This window comes from Nyctibius grandis, chromosome 18 (genome assembly GCF_013368605.1).
Source record: "Nyctibius grandis isolate bNycGra1 chromosome 18, bNycGra1.pri, whole genome shotgun sequence".
NCBI lineage: Eukaryota > Metazoa > Chordata > Aves > Nyctibiiformes > Nyctibiidae > Nyctibius > Nyctibius grandis.
The window spans coordinates 1,381,884-1,404,365 of NC_090675.1; the positions used below are offsets into that span (position 1 = coordinate 1,381,884).

A 22,482-nucleotide genomic window follows, 5' to 3' on the forward strand; every position below is an offset into this window, starting at 1 on the left:
CCCGCCCCAGCAGCAGTCACACAGGACACCTGCAATTACAACAACAATAAAGATTTCCATGTGCTTCTGGAAAACATCAGAGGCAAAAACATAGCAACAAGTTTTTCTTGTTCACGAAGGCACTTTGTACAGAGGAAAATACAAAAGTCTCCCAACACATGTGTGCTGAACCAGCACAGCCATTTTACTCCCCAAACGACCCCCAGCCCTGGCACTGCCAGAGAGGGGAGAGGTTTTCCTAGACCCAGCCCAGCTGCCTTAGTGGCTTTCACCAGCGATATTCAAACCCCCAAACCCTCGGGGTGTAACCACTGCAGGAGCCGTGTGCTCTGCACGAGTCCTTCGGCTGAGCTGAGGGACCCCAATTTTGAAGCCTCTGAAAGCACCTCACACGCACAGAGCAGTGTCACCCTCCTGTCCCCAAACCATCATCACACCCACACGCTCATGCATTCAACAAGGTTGCAAAAAAAAAAGAGAAGATAACAAAGAACCACGTCGCCCGGCCCTGCGTTACCCCTGCGTTACCCCTGCAGAGCAGCACAGCGAGCTGATGAGGCCTCTGGCCCCTCTGGAGAGCACGAAAACACAGGGATGCTCCACCACGGTGGCAGGCTGCGGGTGGCTCCTGGCAGCCCCGTTTATTACACAGACCGTTCTCAAACATCCCCAGCCCCCGGGGGCTCGGCCTGGCCCTGTCCGGGCTGGAAGCGGTCCAAGAAGTCCAGGTACACCTTCTTCTGCGGCACAGCCGCCGGGACGAAGTGCCCGCCGGGGTGGCTGAGGACAACGGGCTCCACGAAGTGCCGGGCCAGCTCCCTGCTGAGGGGGGCGGCGATGACGGCGTCAGCATCGCCCACGACGTGCAGCGTGGGCAGGGCGATGGGCTCCCGGTAGAAGTGGCCGTGGGCCGGGGCGCGGCTGGCGAAGCCGGCCACCAGGATGGCGAAGGCCACGGGGAAGCGGGGGTCGCCGCGGGCCCGCAGGGCGCACACCATGGCGGCCAGCGCCGCGCCCTGGCTGAAGCCCAGCAGCCCGTCGAAGGGCCCGTGCTCCGCCAGCGCCGCCGCCACGGCCGACAGAGACTCCTCCAGCCCCGCCGGCGCCGCCGCCGCCTCCCCCGCCTCAAAGGTGCCGGGCCCCGAGAACCACCAGCCGCGGGGGGGGTCGTCCCTATCGTCATCCTCCCCGCAGCCGGGCACGGCGTGCGGGGCGCTGACCGCCACCAGCTCGGCGCGGCCGCGCAGGGCCTTGCGCAGCGCCCCGGTGCGCTGGCGGAAGCGGCGCGCGCTCTGCCGGTAGCCGTGCAGGCCCAGCAGCCGCAGCGGCCGCCGCTCCGACATGGCGCCCGCCGCCACCGGAAGTCGAGAGCACCGCTTCCGGCTGGCCCCCCTTCCCGCCGAAACACAGCGCGCTCATTGGACGGCGCGGGGAGCGGGGCGGGGCCCCACCGCGCTGAGGCGGCAGCGCACCCCCTGGCGGCGGGAGGCCGCGGGGCGGGGCCCGGGGAGGGACGGGGCGGCCCCGGCGGGGCGGGACGGGACCCCCGGTGCGACCGGGGGCTGCCGCGGGCAGAGCCTGCGGCACGGCCTGGCCTTGCAGGGGGCCGCTCCCCGCGGGCAGGCGGGACGGTCCGTGTGGGCAGCGGCGTCGTGGAGGTACAGTGCGTGTCTCCATTCATTCCGGTACCGGGAGGCCCCGGCGGTGCTTACCCTCGGGAGGGGCCGGTGCGGGGGCCCGTGCCTGTGCTCACGCCGGGTCCCGGAGCGCGGCGGTGGCAGGACAGGGTGCAGGCTGCGCTCACGAGGCCGCCGGACCCCCGGAGCTCGGCCTCTCCTCGCCCTGCGCCGGGGCGGGGGGCGCGGGCGGGTTCCCCTGCGGCAGAGGGGGGGGGGGGGGGGTCAGGATGGGGCCCCAGCCCCGCCCGGGCCGTGATGAGCTGCCCGTGCTCAGCCCGCAGCACCCCGAGGGGCACGGCTGAGGGGATCCCCCCTCCCGGGGAGCCGTGGGGCCAGGCAGGTGCTCGCCCCGGTAAGGGGGCGGGGGGGCTGGTGTGTCCCCCCCGGCCGGGCTGGCCCCGGGCCCGTTATCGTTCACCGGGGACGAAGCCACAGGGTGGCGCCTTTGGCACGCGGCACCGGGCACCGTACGGCACCGGGCGTTCACCCCGCGCCAACGCTCCCACCGCCCGTCCGCTCCGCCCCGCACGGCCACCACGAGCGCAGGGACAGAGCGGGGACCCGCCGCCCCGGTGACACCCCCCCGGCCCGGGACACGCTGCCCACCTGGGCCGGCCGGCCGTGGCGAGGGGGCTGCGTGCCAGCGTGGTTCACTGTCCACGGCCCCAGGGACCGGCTGGCGTAGAAGTCCATGGGGTAAGGCTGCTGCCACTCGACGTCCCGGAGAGCCACCGCAGCCTGCGGAGGGGACAAGGAGCTGAGTCCCCAGGCGGTGCGCGCCGTGGGGAGCCGGCGGTGCTGGGGGGGGTCCCAGCGCGGCGCTGGCGGAGGTAAGCTGGCGGCACCGGGAATCCCACCGGGAAATCCCAGCGGCACAGCCGGACTGTGCAGGGGTGGGAAGAGGAGGGGACGCTGCTCAGCCACAGGGACGTCCCCATCCTGGCAGCACCGCAGCTCTGTGGGAGGCTCCGGCGCGTCGCCCCAAGCCAGGGCTGGTCCCCCCCAAAGCGGCAGGCGGGTGCTCACCTCGTAGGGTGTCAGCAGGGGCTTGCTGAAGGCTTCTCCCCAGTCGATGGAGAGCCGGGGACAGGCCACCTGCACCCACCTGGAAGGGAAACACGCGGCAACGGATGGGGACAAGTGTTTGGGGAAGAACAAGCCCCGCGGCAGCCCCCTAGGGAGGGGACAGGCAGTGAGGTCCCCACTGTGCTTTGGGGACAGTCACGTCCCCGCTGCCCAGCCACCCGTCACCTTCATCCCCCTCCCCGCCCATGGGCACAGCACCTGTGGGGGTGCAGGGTGCCAGGGCCTGCGCAGGTGACAGCAGGACAGATGTGACAGGGATGGCTTCCAGCAGGAATCGGCAGCCCGGACAGGGATGGGGCACCCTGGGGGGCTGGAGGGGGGTCAGCAGCACTCACGCGTCCACGTCAGGGAAGAGCTGCAGCTTGCTGGGGAAGATCTCGGACAGCAGCACCCGCACGAAGGGCCGGCCCAGGGCACGGAGACGTGACTCCAGGTGCTGCGGGGGAAAAGGCACCCGGGGGAGTTTGGGAAGCGCCCGGCAAGTCCCCCAAGCCCTGCCCACAGCCCCTTCCCAGCCACCAGACCCTCTGTGGGTCCCAGCTCTGCCCCACAGCCATGTCCCCTTGGCGGTCACAGGGCAGGCACAGTGACAGGGACTGTGGCCGTGGCTCTGGCTCCCGCCCTGCTCTCCCCAGCGCGTGCCTCAGCCTAATGAAGTAATTACCGCTCAATGACAACAATCTGTTCTCGTTAGCGGCTGCCTTCCCTGGGACGCCTGCCTGCCATGGGCTGGCTGCGGTCAGAGGCTGCAGGAGGAGGAAAGGGGCCCAGGAAGGGCCAGGGACGTCCTTGTCCTTATCCCCTACTCCCTGGGGTGACAGCGGGACAGTGCTGGGACCTCTCCCCCCTGCTCTGCCCACTGGTCCCTGTGCTGCCCCAAATCTCACCTGCAGCTCCCCAAAACTTTCTGGCTGTGAGCAGGGCTGCCGTGCTCAGGGCACCCTGCTCCCACGGGGCAGGACACGGCGGTCCTGCTCCCCTCGCCCAGCCGGGGTGCGGAAAGCAGCCGCCGAGCGGGGACACTGAACCCGACTGGAAGTTCATCCAATTAAAACAAACCCAGGGCACTAATTGCCGAGCTACCTGTGCAGGGGGGTCTCAGAGGCTGGCCAGCTCTCCCCAGTGAGGGGCAGGTTTAATGAGCTCTTGTCTGACCTCCCTCATCCGCTGCTAATTGCCCTGCCCGCTCAGCTCAGGGGTACGCAGACCCCGGCCAGTGGCAACCGATGGGCTGCCAACAGTGCCGGGTCCCCTCTCGCCCCGGCAGCGAGGCCACTGTGCCAATGGTGCCATCGCTCCCTGGTCCTTCCCGGTGCCCAGACGGGGGCCGTGGGGAGGGGGCTGGTACCTGCAGGATGCCGAGGGAGCCCTGGCGCCCCAACGTCCCCAAGATGAGGCCCCAGCAGCGGGCACCGGCGGCGGCGCAGATGGCGTCCTGGCGAGCACGGCGCATGCGCTCGTGGCCGTAGTGCTCCTGGGAGAAGACCTTGCTGTAGGGATCGTACCTGCAAAGCAGAGCACAGCTTACATGTACCCCATCACCCCGCTCCCTCCAAATATGCCCCTCCCTCGTTAGCACTAATTGCCTCCCACAGCATCTCTCACTCCCAGCCAGCTTGTTACGGCACGGAGAGGGGACAAGGGTGGGGATAAGGCAGGTGTCCCCCCTCAGCCCCCAGCACAGCCTGGGCTCTGCGTTCAGCTCCACACTCGGCTCCCCCCTCCCCGTCCTGGCTCATCAATTATGAAGAAATCTTTGATTTGTTGCTTTGTTTGACGAGGAGAATTTTAATCAAATCCCACTCGGTTTTCAGCAGCTTCCCCAGCGCCATAAACCTGACGCGCGCCTCCCGTTCGTAACAAACGACCTACTGAGGAATTCAGATTTCGCCAAATGGGCCCAGCCTTTCGCTCTTGATATTTCATCTCCTTTCAGCGGCCTCATCATCACACTTTATGGCCTCTGCCTGCAGCAGCCCGGCTTTAATGGCTGCACCTCCACGAGCTTTCACAGGTACTTGTCAAAATGTTTATATTCAGCCGGAGTAAATGGCTGGCGTTCATCTCCCCGCCTCACCCGCCCCCGCGGCCCCTCGCCTGCCTGTGCCCGCTGCAGGCAGCTGCCTGCCCAGCCCCGGGGTGTGGGGGGTGCTCATGGGGTGTATGGTGGGGACAGCTGGTCCCCGGTGTGCTGGGGGAGCTGGGGTGCTCTGCACCGTGGGGCTGGTGGGGACCAGAGTGGGTGCCTGTGGGCTGCCCGTACCCGTAGGCAGGTATCCCCAGGCTGCCCGTACCCATAGGCAGGTACCCCCAGGATGCCCGTACCCGTAGGCAGGTACCCCCAGAGTGCCCGTACCTGTAGGCAGGTACCCCCAGGGTGCCCGTACCCATAGGCAGGTACCCCCAGGGTGCCCGTACCCGTAGGCAGGTATCCCCACCCTGCCCGTACCCGTAGGCAGGTACCCCCAGGGTGCCCGTACCTGTAGGCAGGTATCCCCGGGTTGGCAATCATGATGGACTCCAGGTGGAAGCGCCCGTCGCCCAAATACCTGCCGAGAGGGGAGGGAGAGCTACGGCACGAGGGAAACAGCAGCACCCACCCACGCGCCTGCCAGCGTCCCAAGCTACGGCGCACGGAGACGCCAGGAGCCCGAGCTCCCGCGCTGGGACCCGGGGGCAGCGGGCACAGCCGGGGCTCCTCGTCCCCGTGCAGCCCCCTGGCACGGCGGGGTGGGAGAGGTGGCTGCGGTCAGGGCAAGGAGGGACGTCCACGCTGGCGTGGGGTGGCAGGGAGCTGCTCCATCTCAACGGCTGGTTCTAGACGTTGCTGCTTCCATTTCTAATCGGATTTCAAGTCAGCAATTACATTTCAAAGCCTTTCATTCAGCTGCCCTAATGGAGTGAGGGCTTGGAAAATGAATTCAGACGTAAAACTTGACTAGATTTTGCCCTTAATTGGAGAATGACATTTTGGGAGATCAAAGCTAATTTGTCTGCAAAAGTTAGCCTCAGAGACAGGGGAGAGAAGAAAATAATAACGCGGCGAGGACGCAGGTACAGCGGCTGCGTGCACCTGCACGGGCGGCTGGGTGGCACCGCACCACGGCTCCCCCGCAGCGCCAGGGACCCGCTCTTGCGGATGCAGTGCCAGCCCCTGCCTGCTCCCGGTGCCCTTGGGGAGGGATGGAAAGCAGCACCTCTCCTCCAGCCCTGGGGCGGCTCAGGGGGAAGCTGGAGCATCCCCGACCCTGGCAGTCCCCGCGCAGGGAAGGGCGGGTGCCGGTGCTGTTGGCTCCTGGCAGGGCAGGTGAGAAGGGGCTCGGCGGGGTATGAACCCGCACCCGAGCTCCCCAGCTCCCCCCAAGGGTGGGGTCCTTGTATTTATTTATTCTGCAGCGCACTGTATTCACAGTACATTAAGCATTTCCATTACCTAAAATAATTAGGTGATAGGAAGCGAAGTGCTCCCTCTAATTTGCTGTCCTTAAATAAAATTAATGTTGCTGTGATGTTGGGCCCCGGCCGTTTGTCTTTTCCAATTATCCACCCGCCCTTCCATCTATTATCTATTCTGATATACGACTCAATTATTTCCTCTGTGCTTCGAGCACACGCCACTCCAAGCAGCGCAGGGAGCTGGAGGGGGCCTGTCCCCTGCCCATGGACATCCCCCTGCCACCCCCCAGAACCGCCCCACGGCCGGGCAGGGCGTACAGGCACTTACACGATGGCGTCCACGTCCTGGGCGAGCCGGGGCGACGTGCAGCCCAGGATCTCCCCTGGGGACAGTGGCTTGCACTGGGGCACACACACCTTGTACTGGGAGCGCAGCTCCTGTGCTGCTGCCTGTGGGAGACGTGGGGTCAGCAGGGACAGACCGTGGCACAGAGTTGGGTGGTTTTGCCCAGCACTGCTGGGGACCCTTGGGGACACCCTGGCCCTGGCAGTCCCAGGTCCAGCAGCAATGGCTGTGCCACCATGCAGTGGAGAGGAGCCGGTCTGCTCGGGGCAGCACCGTCACGGAGGGTAATGGCCCCGCACAGCTGAGAGGCTCAGCGAGGCTCAGCCAACGTATCAATTAAAAGACAAGGGAAAACGCTGAACGCTCCGATAGCCCCGTGTTTAGATAGACATGGCTCAAGAGGCTCATTCATCTCCTCCCGTCCTGCCCAGCCAGCCGTTCCGGGGCAGCCAGACAGACCCGCCGGAGCTTCCCCTGCCACTGCCAGCAGTGCATCAAAATGCCAAGTGCTCCACCGCCTGCCCTGACATTTACAGAGCAGCTCCCGGGGGAGCCGGGGAGGGGTGCCGCCATGAAACATTGATCAGAGTTATTATAAAGTACTTGATCAACATTACAGCGGCAGCACATTATCACAGCGACTCGTCAGAGGGGAACCATCATCACCGTCACCACCAGCACCCCAGGGCAGCCGCTCCAGCCCCAGAGCCACGGCAGGGAGGGACTGAGCCAGGGCCAAGGTGGGGGAAGACACAAGCCCCGTCCCACATCCCGCACTGCTGGGGGGGTCCCCATCTCACCTGCACCGTGGAGACGAACTGGATGGTGCTGACAAGGGCCAGCGAGGTGCCCGCTGCGAAGTTGAAGCAAATGGTCTCAAGGAAGTGGGACGTATCGATCTTAATGTCCACGAACACATAGAGCATCTTCAGCCCCTGCGTGGCGTCGATGGGAACTGGGGAGAGGAAGAGAGGGGGTGTCAGTGTGGGGTACACCCAGGGTGCCCGTGAGCCTCCAGCTGCCACTGCCTGCAGCGGGGGGATAAAGCCTGTTGGCAGGGCTCCCTGCGCCCCAACCACCCTGGTGCGGGCAGGCCAGGGTGGGCTGTGCCTCTGCCTGTGTTGGCACCCCAGGCAGGGGGTGCAGACGGGAGCTGCGGAGAGCACCCGCTCATTTCTCTCCAGATAATGGCAGCCTGGGGAATCAATGAACACAAATCTAATTACCCCCGGTGCTAAGAAGCCTGTGTCACCACGATTAAGTGAATAATTAAAGTACATGGAGTGCACATCGATCCGCAGCTCCGCGTTCACTTCCCATTTTGGTGCTCTTCACCTGATCACAATTAAGTGCAAATCACTCCCTCCCGCGGGGCCGGGATGGAGAGGGCGAGGGCCCGCGTGCTGCGCCAGGACACGCCGTGCACGGGGCTCCCTGCGAAGGCGGCTGCGCTGAGCCAGTGCCGGGAGCACCCTGGGCAGCCCAAAAGGAGCCCAGCACCCTCTCAGCACCCTGAGGGCACCCCGTGGCCCACCCGGCGTGGTGCAGGCAGGAACCACAGAGCCATGGGCAGGGGATGGTGGCAGGGTTGGGGACAGGCAGCCTGGCAGCACCCGCCTGTCCCTGCAGGGAGCGGCTCCAGATGTGACTCCCGTTCCCCGGAGCAGCCTGGCTCTCGCATTGGCGCGCTCCTGAGCCCCGCTGGATGTGGCCTCGTCCTCCCCTTCCTGCTGTTCATTCATGTAATAGCAGGCTACAAACCAGGGCTTTTATATTCCCCGTTCCAGCGGTGCCCGTAACCCTCCTTCTCTAACAAAGCACCTCGCACAGATATTTATCACCATGAACGCTCCGGCCGACAAGGCTTTCAGAACACAGTCCTCAGCCGGGGAGTCAGTATTTCACACAGAGCCCGACACAATTCTTCAAGCCCATTTATACGGCCCCATAAATGTCTGGGAGGGCCGCCGGGTGCCAGGAGCGCGGCAGCAGCAGCGACGCACGTGCCTGCCGCTCGCTCCGGCAATTCTGCCGATCCACCTTAAAACCCAGAGCGTCTTATTGTTATTTTTGGGCTGATTCCACCCTGGGTGGACTTCAAAGTTAGCAGCATCTGGGACAGCAGCGCAGTTTCCATGGCAACAGGATCCAGAGTACCGTCCGCCTGGGGAGCACGCAGCCTCCTCCTCCCTTCCCTGCCCAGCCTGCGCTGCACCCGCAAAGCCACCTTCCCCGGCCCCGCGCCAGCTCCGGGGCGAGCGGGACCTCCAAGCCGTCCCACCCCTCTGCCATCACTCCCGACTTCCCCCCAAAGCCTGAAGCTGCGGGGTGAGAGCAGCCCCGTCCCCCCCGAGGCGAGCGGGGTCCTGCCAAGCCACGGCCCCGTTGCTCTGCTGCGATTTGGGCGGCGCAGCTGTGTGTGGCTGAGCAAGATGAGCGCACCCCGCTGCCCCCGAAATCCTGCCCGCGGGCAGCCGCCCAGCCAGCCTGGCCCCATCAAAAGCCGGCAAGTCAAGCTGGAGAACAGAAATCCCTTTGGGAAGGGATTAGCCCTTGGCACTAAGTCTCTGAGCCGGTGTCGAGCGGGGCGGGGAGCCGCTCAGCGTGGCATGGTGGTGGCAGTGCAGCCTCCGCGGTGCCACACACGGCTGCCTTGGCAGTGCCCTGGGGCCGAGCGTCACCTACTCAAGCAGCTGTGTCCGTAGTGCACCAAGAAGTCAGCGCCCAGGGCCCGGGCCGTGTAGTCGTCCACGCAGCACGCGCCGTAGGTCACGTCGCCCATCACCACCGCCTCCGCGTCCGTGAACCTGCGGGGAGGCACAACAGCGAAGGTCACGGCTGGCCGCCGTCACCACAGCCCCCGTCCTGCCCCCCAGCCCTGTGGCACGCCGCTACCGGGGGACCCCGCACTGCCGTCGAGCCCCGCGCCACGCGCTGAAGAGGACGAGCACTGGCTACTCTCCGAGATGTCAACATGATTAAGCTGGAGAGCGGTAATCCGCCTCTTCAATTGGGTAAAGCTGTTTGCAATTCAGCAGATTATCTGCTCATCAAACAATACGCTGCCAGCTTCCTAATGCTCCAGCGGCGAGCGGAGCAGGGGGAGACCCCGGGCAGCGCTGTGCCGCCGCTCCTGCCAGCCAGCCCCCGGGGACCAGAGCCACCGGGACGGGCACAACAGCCCCCCTGGCATCCCCAGCCGTGCCAGCCAGGCTGGCCGAGCCACCGTCCCACTGCGCCCAGGCACCACGTGAGCCGGTACACCCCAGCCCGCACCCAGGTGCCAATTTGGCCAAGCTGGGTGTGCCCCAGGAGCAGCTGGGGCTTAGGTAGCACTTGGAGAAGAAAAACACCGAGCGAACGCTGGCGCTGTCCCCCATCCCCGCTCCGGCATCCCGGCACTCCAAGCCCACCCAGCACCCGCCAGCCAGTGGAGGGGCACGCACCGGCACCGGGCGCCAAAGCTGGGGCTCTGGCATGATTTAAAGGCACCCCCTTTGTGGGTATTTTATAGCACCGTTTCAGGGATTATTAGCTTGGCCGCCTTCCCGGGGAGCTGCCGCGGTAGTTTGGGGATGAAAGCAGGTATTGCGGTGACAAAGCCCCGCTCCTGGAGGGGCTGCTTAGACCAGATGCTAATTCCTTATTTACGCTGAGGTTGTACCCGCGGCCGTAGCTCGGTGCCAGCGGGGTCCCCCCTGCCGCCAGCGCGGGGCAACGGGGCCGGGAGAGATGGGTGCCCTGGCACAGCGTCACCCCCCGCCGGCACCCGGCGCTGGCTGGGGGCCAGGGTCCCGCACGCTCCCCCCCGAGCGCCAGGCAGGGAGCGTTACGTCGGCAGCAAGAATAGAAATGGTGGGCAGAGCTGGGCAGATGGCAGAAGGTGGAGAAATGGCGGAGCGTGCTGAATATTAACAGCTCCGGCCCATCCATCAGCGCCCGGGGAGGGGGACAGGGGAGCGGCTCTGCCCGAGGATCCCCCATGAGGGGGCAAAGCCCCACGTCCCGCGTCCGGCCCAGGCACCTCCAGCTCCCCACAGCAGCCCAAGGACTGGGGACACAGCTGGGGACTGCCAGAGGATGGACCAGATCCTGCCAGCACCCAAATCCCGCGGTCCCTCACTGCCAGCGTGGCCCAGACGGGAGGATGGCTCCTCCGCTGCCTGCGCGGCCGTGCCACGGGGCTGGGGGCTGCCGGTGAAGGTTCGAGAAGACTCCTCCCCACCCCCCCGAGCCCCCAGCCCCCTCCTCTAATGAGAGGTGACGAGATGAACATGAATCAGACTCCACACCTCTCAGCAAAAGTGGAAAATTATTCAGCTCCTTAAGATTCAGGACGGGGAGGTCTGACTCAGAGCGGCAGCCAGCGCCGCTTAATTTTTTATAGATTAAAATGTATGCAAATTGGCCCAAACCCCAGAGAAAGTCCCTGGGGGTGAAGAGCAAGAAAGTGAAATAGCAACAGCGGAGGGAGGGGGGCAGAGGCTGGCGGAGGCATCTGTGGCCCCTGCCCGGCGTGCAGGGCCGCAGCCCGCGGCACATGGCCACCAGCCCGCAGGCAGGGGGACAGGGGGGCTGAGCCCTTCCCCAGCCATGGGGAACCATCCTGCTCCGGGGAGCAGAGCCACAGCTGGGCAAGGAGCAAAGAAGCCACGGGACGATGCCCAGCGAGGAGGGAGCCCAACGGTGGTGCCATTGTGGCCGGCGAGGCTGGAAGGGTGCCACGGTGCAGCACTGCCAGCACGAGAGGCGCAGAGGTGCCAGGATGGCACGCACTGGGGTCACCCACGCTGGCCGGGCTTGACGGTCGAGTGGAGCAGCTACCGTCTCCCGAGACAAATCAAAGGCAAGCGCTGGGGCCTCCCCTTGATGTTTTAATCAGTTCGGTGTCGCTGGAGCCTTTCATCAAACTACAGAGGAAGGAAACGTCAATTAGCAGCCACCTGCCTCTGACACGGGCCGCGGAGCCGCTCGCCGACCGGACCAGACCGGGACGCGGGCGAGGGGCAGCCACGGGAGCGTCCGTGCTGGTGCTTCGTGTCCCCGCAGCCAGTGGCAGCAGCGAACAGGTCCCAGAAGCGTGCCAGCAGGGAGGCCGCGGTGACGGGGCTGTCCCCACCCAGCGCTGAGCCGCTCACTACAGCTGGGAGCTCATGAATATTGAACACGTGGGGAGGTTATTCATCTTTTACGTCCCGCAAACCCCAGCTCATTCTGAAAAACCGCCCGGCCTTAGCATTTTTCTCATCTCCCCCTAATTCATTATCTCCTCCTTTAAACAGATGGCTCCCAAAACCCCATTTATAAAGCGCCATGCTCAGCACTGGCAGGATGTGCACCGACCCCAGCCCCGATCCCAGCCACCAGCACGCCCGGACCCTCCCAGCCCCGCTCTTCCCTGGCCAGAGCAAGATGGAGGTGACAGCGACCCAGGGACAAGTTTAGGGGCTGAAAATGCTGGGACAGACCAGCACACACGGAACCAGCATGTCCCCAAGCACGGGGTGGCCAGTGCCCACCACCCGAGTGCAGGCGCCGGGCTGGAGCAGCCCTGATTTATCCCGGCCCCTCGACAAATAAATGAGAGCATTTGCTGCTGGCAGGAGCGCAGGGTCCCCTGACACCGCGGCAGCGTGTGAATGATGCCGTGCTGGTCCTCACCCTGTGAAGCAGCGCTGCTCTCCCTGGCAGAGAGGAGTCCTCAGCCCCGGCACGTCCGTCGTGCCCAGATCCAGCAGCCCTTGCAGAGAGGGGACTGGGGGGACTGGGCTGAGAGCAGCCGGCCGGGGCAGCGGCGTGTCCCGCTGGGGACGGGGAGGACGCGGAGCAGGCTGCTCCTTGCTTCACCCCCACCTGCTTCATCTGCGTGTGGCCCTTCACAGCAGGGTCACACTGTGGTGTGGTGTCACCTCCCTGCCAGGACATGCCTTGGGATAAGCAAGAGGGTTATACCCTGTAAATACCCCATACCCCATCCCCCGGGGGAAAGGCAGAGCCCCCCTATCACCCCACAGACCTACACCCACTGACTGCCCTGGCACAGTCTGGGCTCGGGTGCCAGCGGGTGCTGCTGTCCCAGGGCGTGGGGGCTGAGCGCAGCCCCAGCTGAGAACAATGCGCTTAATTAGCAGAGAAGCCCATCACCAAGGCCCATTACCAGGCTCCCAACTTCATTAGCACAGGAAAGCTGCACGTAATTAAAATAATGAGTTTGCAATTTTACTGCAAACGGCGCTGGAAGAGCCCTGCTGCAGCTGGGCAATCGCTGCCCGCGGGCGGCACAGGGCCCCCCAGAGCATCTGCCAGCAGGGCAGGACGGGGAGTGCCATGTGTCCCCACAGTCACAGTGCCATGTGTCCCCACGGTCCCCCAGGAGCAGCCATCTCTGGCCAGGTCCCCTCCCCTCAGAGGACCTCCCCCTCCGTCCTCAAAGTGGGTGCCAGGGCCAACCCCATCCTCCCGGGGGGCACGTCCCAGGGGCACCCCAGCTTTGCTGGCCATGCAGCTGCAAAAAGCACGAAGTGAGGCAAACCACGGGCCCAGAGCGTGGTGCTGGCAAAGCCCCACGGCCATCCTGTGCCCAGAGAGAACCACAGAACTGTTTGGGTGGGAAAGGACCTTTGAGGTCATCGAGCCCAACCGCTAACCCAGCACTGCCAAGGGCACCACTATACCCATGGCCCTCAGCACCACATCTCCACGGCTTTTAAATCCCCCCAGGGATGGGGACTCCACCACTGCCCTGGGCAGCCTGTGCCAGTGCTTGACAACCCCTTCAGTGAAGAAATTGTCCCTGATCTCCAATCCAAACCTCCCCTGGTGCAACTTGAGGCCGTTTCCTCTCATCCTGTCACTTGTTACCTGGGAGAAGAGACCGACCCCCACCTCGCTATACCCTCCTTTCAGGCAGTTGTAGAGAGCAATAAGGTCTCCCCTCAGCCTCCTTTTCTCCAGACTAAACACCCCCAGGTCCCTCAGCCGCTCCTCATCACACTTGTGCTCCAGACCCTTCACCAGCTCCGTTGCCCTTCTCTGGACTCGCTCCAGCACCTCAAGGTCTTTCTTGTAGTGAGGGGCCCAGAACTGAACACAGTAGAGGCACAGACAGTGCCTGTCCCCTCTTCCCCGTGGCACAGCCACGGTGCTGCCTGTCAGTGCCAGCTCCCTGGGCTCCACGGGGACACGAGGAGGTGGCACAGGGCACGTGGTGATGGGCACCACATCTGCGCTGGCACATCCCAGCCCTGGGAGGTGACAGCCCCATAGACGCCACGCACTCCCCCCTGCCCAATTTCCCCCCTGCTGATGCCACCACCACCCTGGCTGAGGTTTTAAACATCTCCAATGAAGTGAGAACTTCATTCTCCCTAATGATGCTGTTGTGCAGTTAATGACGGCGATTAAATTCCCCTGCACAGCGTGCTGCACCGCGCTGCCAGCGCTGCCAGGTTGCGCTTAGAGGACAAGGGGAGACGGCAAAGCTACGGCACCGTGCGGCTGAGGCCGGACCCCGACCCATGTTGGCATCCCAGGTCGGCCCTTTGGGATGTCCTGGCGACGCTGCCAGCTTCACCACGGCACTCAGTGCCACATTGCTCAGTGACCCATGGCGGACCGGCCCAGCCAGGGGACCCAGAGTCCCCAGACAGCCTGTGTGGCACCTGGGACTTTACTGGGCACAGCAGCTCCCAGGGGCTTTTTTGTCGGTAGCTGCTGGCCATGGTGGGGGCATTTCAAGCCGTGCCAGAGCTGCTGGGCTGCCTGCACGATGTTTAACTCTTTGCTGCTCAACCAGAGATGACTCAAGTCCCCGTCACTCTGCAACGTCCTGGTACACTGCTGGGCACACCGGGATGCTCTGCGCGTCCCCAGCGCGGCCTCGCACGGACGCTCTGAAGCCGTCGGGAGGTGCTAAGGCCATGGCAGGGCTGCCTGCGCGGGTGGCAGGACACCCCTGGGCCCCCCCTGCCATCGCCTGTCCCTGCTGCTGATTAGCAGGAGCCGCTCGCCCCGTCGCGGCGCAGGAGGACGGAGGGATTAGCAGCTGCGGAGCCTGACAGCCGACTTTCTTAACAAGGAACCAAAAGCCCAGCTGAGAGCCCAGCTGATCCGGCTGCTCCAGCCCCGGCGGGGGGAGAGGAGGGGCCTGCTCCTGCCTGCACACCCCCCCACCATGCCAGCGGTGCAGGGGGCACCGCTGCCGCCTCCCCGGCACGACAGCGGGTGGGCCGGGGGGCTGCCCCCCTCCCCGAGCCGCGGTCCGAGTCCCCCCCACGCTGCCACCCCCCAGCACGAGTTACCCTCCGCCGAATTACATCAGCCGTGACAAACGGAGCCAATTTGGAAGGTGCCACGAGAGCGTCGTGATGCGGTTTCGGCAGCCCGTTGCCTTGCCAGCTCAGCAGACCCCGGCCCCGCCGCCCCCCCGGCAGCCGGCTGCTCATCCCAGCGCAGGTTCGATAATGACAAACCTATTAACGCTAATTAACGGGGCCTCACGCCGGTCAATGCTGTCAGCGCGCTCTCAATTTCAAAGGCTCCAGGCTAAGCACCCCACCGGCCTTTCCGGAGGCAACGGCCATGACACTTCGGCTACATCTTCATCCCCGCAGCCCTTCGGGGCTTGGCGAGCGCCAGTACGACGCTGATGAGCCCGGATGAGGTGCTGGGGGGTCCCTACGCTGCAGCCCCTTCCCCTCCTTCTCCCCCGGGGCTGCTCACTCCCACCTTGCAGTGGGGCACACGGTGACACTGCCATCCCCCTGCATGGGGACAGACAGACCCACGTCCTCCCCGTGCCACGTCCCCGCTCTCAGCCCTCCCCAGCACCGCCAGGCCACGGCACAAGTGTTTTATTAACAGGCAGCTCCAGCAGAAGGGATAAATATTCCAGCTGAGCGGCGGCAGACACAGCTCTGGTCGAGCTGGAACACACAGGGATGGGCACCGTCGCCCCAGGGGCACCAGCCCTGGGCACACCTCTGCAGCCGTTACCGGAGCACGCAGGGGAGGGGGAGCTCGCTGGCATCCCCAAACCCCAATTCTCCTCAGCGAGGAGGGGGCAGGAGGCTGCAGGGATGGGCTGGGGAGAGGGGCTGCTCGCTCAGCAATGCTCCTCAGGGGCACAGGTATCCCTGGCATGCTCAGCCCTCGCATCCCCTCTGTCCCCAGTGGGAAGGGGACACGCCACCCCGGGCCCAACGGTGCCCCAAGTGCCCGCCCCCAGCCTGGCCTCTGTCACGTCAGAGGCCCGTCTGGCCGCAGCGCCGGGTGAGGAGGGCCAGCAGGAGCAGCGGCCCGAGCTGCGATTCCACATTAATGCCAGCAATGAATATTAATAGCGGGAAGAGGGACTAACGAGGCCACCTGCCAACTCACACCTCACCTACGGCAATGGAACCGGGTCCCAAGTGCATCCCCAAGAGAGCAGGGACAGGGCTGGGCTCGCTCCTGCCTGCAGCCACGATCCTCCAGCCGGCAGTGCTGGTGCCCGGCACGGCCACATCCCCAGCCAGGATCACGGATGGCACCCGTGGGTGCCCACGGAGGCAGTGGGGTGTCTCTGGGCGCTGTGTGGTGGCAGCAAGGGAAGGACACGGCCCCTCTGCTCGGCCTCAAAGCCACCCCCCATCCAACCGCCAACCCATCGGTGCTGCCACATTCCTGCTCTTGGCCAGGCACCTCTCCCCAAGCAGCACCCATCAACCACCAGCACCCCTCGCCCTGGCACCCAGCAACCCCCCTCAGCCCTGCGGAGCACCCCTGGCAGGGAGGGCAAGTCCAGCAGGGATGCCAGCACCCCGGCATCCACCAGCACCCCGGCATCCACCGGGAAGTGGGGCTTAAGGTTTCATTCAGATAAAAGAGCCCCTTAATCCGCTGCCTTTGAAGTCGGAGACATGAAAGCGGCTGGGTGCCAAAGCCGACGAGGAGGCAGCTCCGCTTAAAGGGACAAGCCCACGCGGAGCCGCCTGCGCTCGCACCCGTCCCCTGCCCCCCGCACCCGTCCCCTGCCCGCGCCCACCTTCCCCCCGCTCCCTCGCCCAGCCCGAGCGTGGGGCTGCCGTGGTCCCGCGGGGGGAAACGATGGCAAAGCAGGGACAAAGCCCGCAGGCATGGCTGCCTTCCCACCCGGCATGGCGGCGGCTGCTCGGCTAGCGGCGGCGGCGAGCCTGCTCGCCCTGGGAAGGCAGCTTACTAACGAGTGCCGCGACCCCGATGGCAGCCGAGGCACGCGGTGCTATTAGCACTAATTCACAGTGCGAAAACAGAGAGGGGCTGGGGAGGGGGCAGCCGCAGCGGGGAGAAAGCCGGTGGGTGGGTGGGTGGGTGGGGAGGGAGGCGCGCTCGGTGGGAAGATCACGGCCAGTTTCTGCACGGTGCCTGCATCCGCTGCCGCTGCAAAGCCCAGCTCCTCTCCGGCACCTCCAACCTCACCTCTCAAGCGGCACAGAAAATCAGGAGAGGAGCCACAGGGAAGGGGCTGCCCGGCAGGAGCTGCTTGCAGTCACCCGCTCTGGGCCATCACTGTGGTCTCAGGCCTCACCAGCTGGAGAAGGGCTGCTCCCGAGCACCTCTGTGCTGCCCAAAGAGTGGCACAGCCAGACCAGGACGGGGCCGTGGAGGAGGAGGGCAGGAGACCTGTGTGGCAGCGGTGGCCCCGCTGCCAGCCCTCCCCTCACCCAGGCACCGCGCTGGCGTCAGCCGGTTGTTAACGCGGCTGCTCCCCATCGCACCGGCGACGGCCCCGACGCGCTGAGCTTGTCAGCAGCGAGGGGAGGAGAAGCGAGCGGGGAGGGCCGGGGCTGGCACAGTGCCAGTCCCCATCCCCGGGGCTGGCAGAAGGTCTCTGCGACCTGCCGCAGGGCTGTGCCCGGCCAGGCTGCGGCCAAGATGTCCCTGTGAGGGCAGCCACGCTGGGAACCCCTGCACTCCCCTGGGCCTCATCCTGCCCAGGCAGCCCTGCCCGGTGGCCACCCCAGTCCCAGCAACAGCCCCCATCCCCTCGCCAGCCCCTGGATCCAAACAGAGCAGCACGGCAGAGCCATCATCTTACCGCTCAATGATGTCCACGATGGTGCAGGCGAACATGAGGAGCCCTTCTGGCATCTGCAGGGCCACTGGGAAGAGAAACAGCCCCAGCGTTAGGAGGGAACGCCCCGAAATGGGGACCCAGGCACCAACCCCTGGGGCCAACGCGTCCAGCTCGAGCAGCAGGAATGACCATCCCCAAAACAGCCAGAAATTGGCCGAAGCTCCTGGCGGCTCTGGCAGCCGGGGTGCACGTGGTCCTGCCTGGGGCCGTGTCCGTTCTCCCTGCTCGCACACCTCGTCCCTCTCTGAACACGCTGACACTGCTGGTCTCTCCCACTTCCCGCAGTAATGAGTTCCAGATTTTAATTATGTGCTGCACAGGAAAAAGGCACTTTCTTTTGTTTATTTTAAACCTGCTCCTAATAATGTAAACGTGTGCCCCTGATTCTCCTGGTACAAGAGTGAGTGAATAATCATCCCCTGTTCAGCCTCTCCGCATCGTTCACAATTCTATATCCCCCTTCATTCGCCTCTTTTCCAGCTAAAGGATCTAAATCTATTTAATCTCTCCTTGTACAGAAGCTGCTCCAAACCTTTGATCATCCTCGCTGCCCTTCTCTGCACTTCCCCTCCCTGCCTCTCTCCCCAGTTCAGGAGAGCGGCCGGCAGCCACACAGCATTGTGCCTCGCAGGAATTTATTCACCAACGAATGATGTTTCCTTGGTTGCTCCCTCCTCGCAGCTCGGAACAATCCCTTTGCCTCTCCAGCCCACCTGGGTCCCCCAGGACCTGGGGTCCAAGCCAGGAGCCCCCCGTGGGTCCCCCAGGACTGCCCAGAGGCAGTGGGGAGGAGCAGGGACCACGCTGGGGGAGATGAATGGAGGAGGCCCCATTAATCCCGCTGTTGTTTCACCTCTCGATCCCACTAAGACATCCCAGCTCCAGCGATATCTATCCAAACATCCTCTCCAGATCCCCCCTCCGACAGAAATCCCCGCGCTGCTGAGCCCAGCCCTCTGGCCAGCGCGGAGCTGTGTAAAGACCTGGCCCAAACCAGGCTGATCTTGCCCTGCTCCACCCCACAGGCCCTGAGGAAAGCTGTGCGCGCTCTGCCAGCCCTGCCTGACCTGGCAGGGCCAGGCAGCTCGGCGTCTCAGCATCCCCCACCATCGTTTGGGACCATTTGGGACCGCCCTCCGCCCTGGATTGCTGCCAAAAAGCAGAGCTGTGAACAGCTCCGGGTTGGCAGGAGGCAGCTGGGTCACTCTCCACTGGCACAACACTACGGGGACAGGGGGTGACGTGCCAGTGCCCCCAGACCTGGCAGCAGGCAGGGCGCAGGCAGGGCTGGCCACAGCCCCGCGCGAGGCTGCGTTCCCCCAGCAACGAGCCCCTGCCTGGGCTCCGCACGCACAGATTTTTAAATCCCAGCACGGCTGGCTGGCTGATGGGCTCCGCTCCCAGCTCGGAAGCCTAAATCCCAGCCGCATATTTACATTTAATTAGGAGGTGCCAAGCAGCAAAACATGGCAACGAAAGCCGGAGCGGCACGGCTGGGCGGCCTCGCCACGTCCTGACGGGCAGCCCTGCCTCCTGCACCGCAGCCGGGCTGCACCGGGCACCCCTGCAGCCTCCAGCCCCGCCGGCCTCACAGCCCGGACCGGCTCAGGGAGCAGCTCCCGGAGCGTCCCCCGTGCCAGCTCCTGCCAGCCCTGCCAGCTCGGTGGCAGCAGGCAGAGACATTCCCTGGTGAACACAACGTTTCAAATCTGGCTCTGCCCCGAGCGTCTGATGCTGCACAACCCCACGAGCAGCCCCTGCTCGCATGCTAAGCGAGGGTGGGGACGCTGGTGACACCTGGGGACAGAGAGGGCTCCATGCCCTGATGCCTGTAGCTGATCACACACTGAGAGCCAGCTCAGCCACAGCGGGATGCACACGCTGGTGGGGGACAGCCCTGGCACCACCCCGCAGCACCTGCTCCAGGGCCACCATGGCCACTCCCCACCCCTCCGGGGCTACAGCAAACCCCCGAGGACCCCAAGGAAGGTTCAGAGCAGGGCGTAGCATGGCCCAGCTCCCCACCAGCCCCTCCAGCTCCCCGGAGCCAGGCATTGTGGGGCTCCCCCTGCCCGGCCCCAGCAGCGTGGCAAGAAAGCACAGGGAGAGAGGAGACAGGAGGGCAGCAGGGACCTGGCTGGCGTCCCAGACACATCTCGCAGGCTGAGAGCTCCGTGCAGCTCAACCTGTCCTGTCCAATGTGATTATAACCCGGAGATACAGATCTATTAACCCCCCTCGAGAGCAGGAGAGCTCGCCAAGACAGAGCCTCAACATGCTAGGGCATGCTGGGCAGCTTGGCATCGTTCCTGTCCCAGTCTCACCGGCCCTGTACCCTGGCCCAAGCCGGTCCCCTCGCCACCGGGGAGCTCAGTGACACCGACCCGCCATGCTGCAGCCCCAAAACGCCTCATCCCCGGGGCTGGCACTCACCCTTCTTGGCCCGAGCCTGCCGGATCCGCCAGACGGTCTTGGGGATCTCAAAGTTATAGTTTCGGGGCAGGGCCTCTGCCGCCTCCCGCAGCTCCGCGTTACCGAGGATCTCCTCGGGGATCTGCTGCGCCGCTCGCCGTGCGGGGCCTCGGGCTGCGGGACAATCGGGGTGGCCTAAGGGAGCGACTGGGAGGGCAACGTACCCCATCTGCCACTGGCCACCAGCATCCTCGCTGCCCTCATGCCACCCCCGGGGATAAGCAGGCAGGAGAAGAGGGTGGGCTTCTGCCCTGCACGCTGAGGGCAGGTTGCTGGTACTTTTTTTGGGGAAAAACACCTCTTTTTTTGCCCAGAAAGCACCGCTGTAACTATGTGAAACCTGTGACCGCGGCTGGCTCCCCCCAAGCCGGGGGGACACCGGGCACAACCCCTCACGGCCTATCCACAAGCACCCCTGGGGTCCCTCCTGCCCCATCAAGTGGATCCCGTTATCCCACGGCGGGGAGGGGAAACGCAACAGCAGCGGGTGAGCCAGGCCCCGTTCCCCGGGAGCTTCATCCTGACATCGGCCCCCGCCAGCAACCCGCCCCCCCTTTACAGCTCAGTAAAGCCGGAGAGCGGCGGGGGAGTGACAGCAGGGGGGATTATTCACTATTTCCAGCCCAACACCAGCACTCATGAGCCACCAAACCCTCCCCGCACGGCCCACGGGCCACTCGCCAAAGGGCCAGCTGGGCCGGGCCGGTGGCGGGGGAGGCCGGGACGGTGGCTCCGCCACCGTCCCGGCCTCCCCCGCCACCGGCCCGGCCTCCCCCTCTGAGGCAACCGAAATAGAGCCTGATACCGGCACCGGGAGCCCCGCGTTGACCCGGTCGCAGCCCACCCGCGGCGGGTACCGGGACGGCGCTCCCGGCCCTCCCGGAGGCCGCCATGGCTCTGGAGCACGTGAAGGCGGGCAGGCAGCACCAAGCGAGCCCCGCGTCAGGCCAGAGCAATCGCTGGACGAGAGCTCGAGTGCGGGAGTTACGATGCCGGGCTCCGACGGGACGAGCGGTGCAGCGGGGACCGGTGGGTCCCGGTCGGGTCCCGCCAGGCCCCTGGGTGTGCAGTGGGCTGTGCAAAGCGCTGCCGTGTCGGGGCTGCCCTTCCTCACGTCGGGGTTGTGGTCCCGCAGCATCCCCTCCCGGTACCTACAGCCCTGGGGCTGCCGGTCCCACGTTAACGCGGGGACGGGACCGTTGCCATGGTGACGGGGCCGTGTCCCTCGAAGCCAAGTCCCTGCTAGGCGAGGGACCCGGGGGTAGCGGGGACCCCCGGGGAGGCAGCAGAGACCCCGCGGGGACAGCGGGGACCCCGGCGGGGCATTGGGGACAGCAGAGCTCCCGGTGGAATAACGGGACACCCGCTGGGGCAGAGGGGACGGGGCGGGAGGGACCCCCGAGGGGCGGGAGGGACCGCCCGGGCGTAGCGGGGACCCTTGGGGGCGGCAGGGGACCGAGGAGGCAGCAGAGGGCCCCCCTGGGACAACGGGGACACCGGCGGGCATTTGGATCAGCAGAGCTCCCGGTGGGATAACGGGACACCCGGTGGAGCAGAGGGGACGGGGCGGGAGGGACCCCCGAGGGGCGGGAGGGACCGCCCGGGGTCAGCGGGGACCGTCAGGAGGCCAGAGGGGTCCCGGTGGGGTGTCAGAACCCCGATGGGGAGTGAGCGCACAGCAGCGACCCGGGGGGCAGAGGGGACAGCAGGGGTCCCGGAGGGGCATCCGTGACCCCGGTGGGATAGCAGGGACCCGGTAGGGCGGAGGGGACGATCAGGGGCGGAGGGCACCGTAGGGGACGGCAGAGATCCCGGGGGAGCGGCAGGGACGGTGCCAGGGCGGAGGCGACAATGGGGACAGCCGGGACCCCGATCGGGTGGCGGAATCACGGCGGGGCACCGGGACACGGGCGGGCGGAGAGGGCAATAAGAGACGGAGGGGACGGTGGGGAGGGCAGGTCCCCGGGAGGCGGCAGGGACGGTGCTGGGCAGACGGGACAGCTGAGACAGCCGGGACCCCGGCAGGCGCGGGGGGGCGGCAGAGCCCCGGTGGGACAGCGGGGCACCGCGGGAGGGGGCACGGAGGGAACGGCGATGTGGCGGGGGTGACAGCCGGTCCCGAGGGCACCGCAGAGCCCCGGGGAGCGGCGTTGGGCCATGCCCCGCGGTGGGGCGGAGGGGGCCGGCGGGGCGGGGGGGGGGCGCGGGGAACGGGAGCAGCGGCACTTTCACGAACTGTCCACGGGAGGCGGGAGAGGAGGCGGTGGCGGCGGAGGAAGGGGGGGCCCGGCCGGGCTCGCCCAGCCCAGCCCAGCCCAGCCCGCCCCGTCGCGGCACCGCCCCGCCCTGCCCAGCCCTGCCCGCCGCTGCAGGCAGCGCGGCACCGGCACCGGGCACCGGGCACCCCT

At 65.8% G+C, this 22,482-nt stretch overlaps 2 protein-coding genes across 2 annotated transcripts; both read right to left on the minus strand.

The window, feature by feature from the left end:
• Positions 1-603: 603 nt before the first annotated feature.
• On the minus strand, positions 604-1,431 carry OVCA2 (OVCA2 serine hydrolase domain containing). Its single transcript, XM_068415902.1, has one exon. It carries the CDS (start codon positions 1,341-1,343, stop codon positions 660-662), a length of 684 nt encoding a protein of 227 aa, XP_068272003.1. The 5' UTR covers positions 1,344-1,431; the 3' UTR covers positions 604-659.
• Positions 1,432-1,524: 93 nt separating this feature from the next.
• Positions 1,525-20,967, minus strand: DPH1 (diphthamide biosynthesis 1). The gene is made up of 12 exons (XM_068415900.1): positions 20,880-20,967; positions 20,036-20,188; positions 17,564-17,627; positions 9,193-9,314; positions 7,308-7,462; positions 6,490-6,611; positions 5,246-5,314; positions 4,114-4,270; positions 3,101-3,201; positions 2,706-2,784; positions 2,286-2,417; positions 1,525-1,875 (listed from the first exon to the last, which is right to left on the minus strand). Exons 1-12 carry the CDS (start codon positions 20,965-20,967, stop codon positions 1,801-1,803), a joined length of 1,317 nt encoding a protein of 438 aa, XP_068272001.1. The 3' UTR covers positions 1,525-1,800.
• Positions 20,968-22,482: the final 1,515 nt, after the last annotated feature.

What these genes read in the sequence shown, in the direction of transcription:
- OVCA2 (XM_068415902.1), bottom strand. Translation starts at nt 1,343, where the DNA reads ATGTCGGAGCGGCGGCCGCTGCGGCTGCTGGGCCTGCACGGCTACCGG.
- DPH1 (XM_068415900.1), bottom strand. Translation starts at nt 20,967, where the DNA reads ATGGCGGCCTCCGGGAGGGCCGGGAGCGCCGTCCCGGTACCCGCCGCG. An exon ending in ACGCGGGGCTCCCGGTGCCG is followed by an intron (nt 20,189 to 20,879) that starts GTATCAGGCTCT and finishes ATTGTCCCGCAG; the next exon opens with CCCGAGGCCCCGCACGGCGA. An exon ending in CTCTTCCCTGACGTGGACGC is followed by an intron (nt 2,785 to 3,100) that starts GTGAGTGCTGCT and finishes TTTCCCTTCCAG; the next exon opens with GTGGGTGCAGGTGGCCTGTC.